Raw genomic sequence first — 5,245 nt, 5'->3', positions numbered from 1 at the left:
CCGAAAAAGCTGATTATCAATAGTTGATTATTGGTTTACTTTTTATAAAAATGATAATTGGGTTGGGTGTTTTATTACCAACACACAGGCTTTCGTATTTTAATCATGCGACCATAATATACCTACCAGGATACGATTGTTGACGGCGGACTCCAATAATGAAAGTCAGAACTCGCCCCCTAACCTCAATTGCAGCACTCCGCTGTAGGCCTATAAATACCCTTGTTCCAGTTTTGGGAATCACAATTCCGGCGTTGTATTCCTTTTATACCAAAAACACAAAGAAAGAAAGATGAGTTCAAATGGCAAGTCTGCTAAACGTGAGATCAAGTTCACCAAGCTCTTCATCAATGGCGAATTTGTTGATTCCATTTCAGGTTTCCTTTAATTCTCTTTTCCATCTCAGTAAACATTTTCCAGATTCTGCTGAGCTCGGTTTGGTTCTAGATTTGAAAATATCGGTTATAAATTTACAGATAGCGATGTAATACAAGTCGAGCTACTTCAATTTAAAACAGAAATCACGTCGTAAACATAACCAATATTTTGTAACGATATAATTTATTGTTTAGTAGAATTCATAAGTGATCGAACTTGTTTATATTCGATTTCTACACATTTTTCTAGATTCTTCTGCGTTCTGTTCGATTATAGTTGAATTCGTAGTTAATCAGCTTAATTTCCTTCAAAAACTTTAGGAAACACATTTGAGACGATAGATCCAGCAACAGAGGAAGTATTAGCAACAGTGGCCGAAGGAAGAGAGGAAGACGTTGATTTGGCTGTCAAGGCGGCGCGTGAAGCTTTCGACAACGGACCATGGCCTCGCATGTCCGGCGAGGTACGTTTTCTCAAATTTCCAAATCTAATCATCCCAATTTACACCATTGAAAGGTTTTTCCAACACCGAATCCCTTCAATCCCTTCAGGCACGAAGAAAGATCCTGTTGAAATTTGCAGACATCATCGATGAAAACGCTGATGAATTAGCCACTTTGGAAGTGATCGATGGTGGAAAACTCTTTGGCCCTGTGAGATACTTTGAAGTCCCGATTTCATCGGAAACATTCCGTTACTTCGCCGGAGCAGCCGATAAAATCCGTGGAGCGACTCTGAAAATGTCGAGTAGCATTCAAGCTTACACATTACGTGAACCCATCGGAGTAGTCGGGCATATCATTCCTTGGAATGGTCCGGCGTACATGTTCGCCACAAAGGTCGCTCCGGCGTTAGCCGCCGGTTGCACCATGGTGGTCAAGCCGGCTGAGCAAACGCCGCTTACTGTTCTCTTTTTCGCCCACTTATCGAAACTGGTACGTTTGGATTTTATTGCAATTATTAATCTTTTTAATAGTTTGATTTGATTCGATTTTGAGCAAAACCAGGAATCGATATGTTTATTTTTTTTCGAGGGTTTTTTTTTTATTATTATTTAAAAACTGAAAAATCTCTGGAATTTTAGCAACGTGAATTAACATGCATTACATATTTTTATAGGGGTAATGATGTTTTAAGCATGGTATTTAAAAAATAATTGAGCTTTACTTTCTATTACTATTTTCATTGATTGTAATTACTGTTGTGTCATCTTAAATTGTTGATGTTATGATTAAAAAAAAAGTTTGGGGATTTTTCTACTAAACGAATAAATAAAATAATACATTTTTTTCGGAAATATAAATACATGTATTTATTAAAGCTTTAAAAACAAAAAATACGCTATTATTATGCAAGGATTGGATGTTAGGTAACGAAGTGGAAACAAGTTGTTGTTAAGTGAAGATGGGCTTCTCACATGCAAAATAAGATATTAATTTTTAAAAGATCTATAAATATCTTATATACATTAATTAAAATAAAAAACATTATATTCTAAAATAGTAGTTTTGTTTTTTTAATAAAGCGATTTTGCAAGTTGTAAATATTTAAATACATTTTAAAGATCCGTTTCTTTTAAATTTTAACTTATATAACCTAGTGGATATAACTTGAATATAAATATAGTCAAAATCAACACTTGTTTCTATAAATGAGTCAACATTATCACATTTGTATTTAGATATTTTGTTTTGATTGATAATATTTAAGTATTCAATATACAAATAAAACAATTTCATTAAAAAATATACGAATCACTTCTCGTTTAAAAAAAAAAAAAATAAACCATTTAATACTGAAAACAAAAAAAAAATCCCACCTACTTTGTTCATGAACCAGTTTTAACGGATGAATCACATGTTTATAAAATAAAATCAAATTCAATTCACCTAACAGATCTGTAATGAATCTATGATTGCATGCCTCCAATAATTTATCCTTAGATATGATTTCGACTCGGATAGAGTTTTTTGTATATATTCATTAATTTAATTTAATTATATTTCATTTGTCTTATTTCTTGACGCATAGGCCGGAATTCCTGATGGTGTAATTAATGTCGTTAATGGGTATGGAAAAACCGCCGGAGCAGCCGTTAGCTCTCATATGGACATTGATGCGGTAATTTTTTTTTTTTTAAGTTTACAAAAAAAGGGTAAACATTTTGATAGGTTACACACATTTTAACCTTATGTAAAAAATCCAGGTTACTTTTACTGGATCTACAGAAGTTGGTCGTTTGGTAATGCAAGCTGCAGCAACAAGCAATTTGAAACCGGTGTCCCTTGAATTGGGAGGAAAGAATCCCATCATTATTTTCGATGATGCTGATCTCGATAAAGCCGCAGAGTTTGCCACTTTTGGAAATCTTACCAACAAAGTACAATTTTCCACCTTTTTCATTGTGTCATGTGTACTATGTCATGTGTGCTAATTAATGTGTACTATGTCCTGTGTGCTAACAGTAAAGAGTTGAGAATCTTTAAAAGACATGTTGGGTTGAAGACTTGTGCAAATTAACAAATATATTCGTAGGGACCATATATTTAGGTTCTAACTTTTTTGAACATACAGGGTGAAATGTGCGTGTCTGGGTCTCGTGTTTTTGTACAAGAAGGAGTCCATGATGCTTTTGTCAAGAAATTGGAAGTAATGGTGAAACATTGGGCGACAGGAGATCCTTTTGATCTTGCCACTCGTCATGGACCACAGGTATAACAAAAGTTTCGGGGTGGTATTTTTGTAGAAACATGTGACGGTTCGATTCTTAGTAATCACAGTGTGGGAGTTTTAGTTCCAATGTGGATTGGACTCCTTGTGTTTGTGTGTATCTACTGAGCTCTTATGTCAGCCACCTAGCATGATCTGTTTTACTGTGGGTCAGCTCAAGGGTTGTTAGAAAATTAATATTCATGTCACATCTATTTATGCAATGCTATTTTTACAGAACAATAAACAACAATATGAGAAAGTACTTTCGTTGATCGAGCAAGGCAAGAAAGAAGGTGCAACCGTGGTGACTGGCGGTAAGCCATTCGGAACCAAAGGTTTCTACATCGAGCCAACTCTATTCACAAATGTTACGGTATGTCTAAATGTTTTTTTTTCTCTGAACTTTTTAAAATACCACAAACTCAAAATTTGGTAATTTACATCATATGTTTACTAATATATTTTTCTTGTTTGGTTTTACAGGATGAGATGACCATTGCAAAGGAAGAAATATTCGGCCCCGTTATCTCAATCCTCAAATTCAAGTACCGCCTTGTTTTTCTTGTGTTCAGTTATTTTCTCTATTAAGCAGTTCTTTCTGTATTCTGCCAAAAACGAAACACTTATATATAACTTCCTGGGATATGAACAGGACTGCGGAAGAAGTGATAAAGAGAGCAAATGCGACAAAATATGGACTTGCGTCAGGTGTAATGACAAAGAATATTGACGTTGCAAACACGGTTTCGAGATCACTCAGAGCGGGTGCAGTGTGGATCAACTGTTACTTAGCACTCGATAGGGATGCACCTCATGGAGGCTATAAAATGAGTGGATTTGGTAGAGAACAAGGATTGGAGGCTCTTGACCACTATCTTCAAATTAAAACCGTGGCCACGCCCATATACAACTCACCATGGCTCTAAGCTTTTCGAGAATAGTTTTGTGATGAAATAAATGGACAAAATATGTTTGTTGTGTTATGGTTCGTTTATTGAATAATTTCAACTAATGTATGAGTTTTAAATGCAATGCATATTTTGGTTCATATAATGATTGACTTGGGTGAAATTGATATGTTTTATTGAAGTTATTGTTTGCTTAGGTTATATTGCTATGTTTTTATTAAATTTATTGTTTGATTAGATCAAATTTCTATGTTTTATTGAATTTATTATTTGATTAGGTGAAATTTCTATGTTTTATTGAAGTTATTGTTTGATTAGGTTTAATTGTTATGTTTTTATAGGTTAGACTAAGTGATTTTTTTTATCAAAAGACAAAGACCTAATCCTAAAATTCATGACCAAAAATTTCATTTTAAATTAGGTATTGTTTAAAAATAGTAGTCTGAAAACATCGGTAGTGTCATCTCATATAATAATCAAAACCAATATCTCAAAAACCAAAACATGCCACAAGGAAACATCATCAGAGTACAACTCCCAAAGATCTCATGTGCAGAAAATCATAGTGTGATGCGCTGAGATCATGCCGGCTCCTTTCCTTTCGAAGAAGAAGTACCTGAAACCAAAACTGAAAACCATAAGCACGAAGCTTAGTGAGCTTCCCCATCATACCACATAAACACATACTGTCAGGCATATCTGGGTGCCCGGCCTACCCTGTCAGACATATCTGGGTGCCCGACCTACCCTGTCAAGCATATAAGGGTGCTTGACCTACCCTGTCAGGCATACCGGGGTGCCCGATCTACTACTGTCAAACATATCTGGGTGCTTGACCTACCCTGACAGTCATATCTGGGTGCCCGACCTACCCTCCAGTTTATTTCAATCGGTTACGGGGACTATTTCACCCCTACCACTACCACATAATAACATATCATAAACATACTGTCAGACATATCTGGGTGCCGGACCTACCCTCCGGTTTATCCCAACCGGTTACGGGGTCTACCCCACCCCTACCACTATCACATAATAACATATCATAACATGCTGTCAGGCATATCTGGGTGCCCGACCTACCCTCCGGTAGGCGTGGGCAAAAAAACCGGTTCAGGAACCGAGCCGGTAGCTGAACCGAAAACCGGTTTAGCCCTGAACCGGTTCACATGTGAACCGAACCGTTGATGAACCGAACCGCCGGATTAAACCAATTCGATGTTTCAACCTTTGAGACCGGTTTGGAA

At 36.1% G+C, this 5,245-nt stretch overlaps 1 protein-coding gene across 1 annotated transcript; it reads left to right on the top strand.

Moving 5' to 3' along the window:
* Positions 1-222: 222 nt before the first annotated feature.
* Positions 223-4,143, top strand: LOC145114882 (aldehyde dehydrogenase 1). Its single transcript, XM_079050993.1, has 9 exons — positions 223-377; positions 699-841; positions 930-1,313; positions 2,410-2,499; positions 2,585-2,758; positions 2,953-3,090; positions 3,326-3,463; positions 3,574-3,635; positions 3,743-4,143. Exons 1-9 carry the CDS (start codon positions 293-295, stop codon positions 4,014-4,016), a joined length of 1,488 nt encoding a protein of 495 aa, XP_078907119.1. The 5' UTR covers positions 223-292; the 3' UTR covers positions 4,017-4,143.
* Positions 4,144-5,245: the final 1,102 nt, after the last annotated feature.

This window comes from Lactuca virosa, chromosome 5, assembly GCF_052849685.1.
Source record: "Lactuca virosa cultivar CGN04683 chromosome 5, Lactuca_virosa_CGN04683_v6, whole genome shotgun sequence".
NCBI lineage: Eukaryota > Viridiplantae > Streptophyta > Magnoliopsida > Asterales > Asteraceae > Lactuca > Lactuca virosa.
Note: the sequence above shows the minus strand (reverse complement) of the source record. Positions and strands in the feature narration are given on the sequence as shown.

Bases quoted from the DNA above. Each gene is read 5' to 3' on its own strand.
- LOC145114882 (XM_079050993.1), top strand. From the start codon at position 293: ATGAGTTCAAATGGCAAGTCTGCTAAACGTGAGATCAAGTTCACCAAG. The intron at 2,500-2,584 runs GTAATTTTTTTT...TAAAAAATCCAG, and splicing joins CTCATATGGACATTGATGCG to GTTACTTTTACTGGATCTAC. The intron at 3,464-3,573 runs GTATGTCTAAAT...TTGGTTTTACAG, and splicing joins CTCTATTCACAAATGTTACG to GATGAGATGACCATTGCAAA.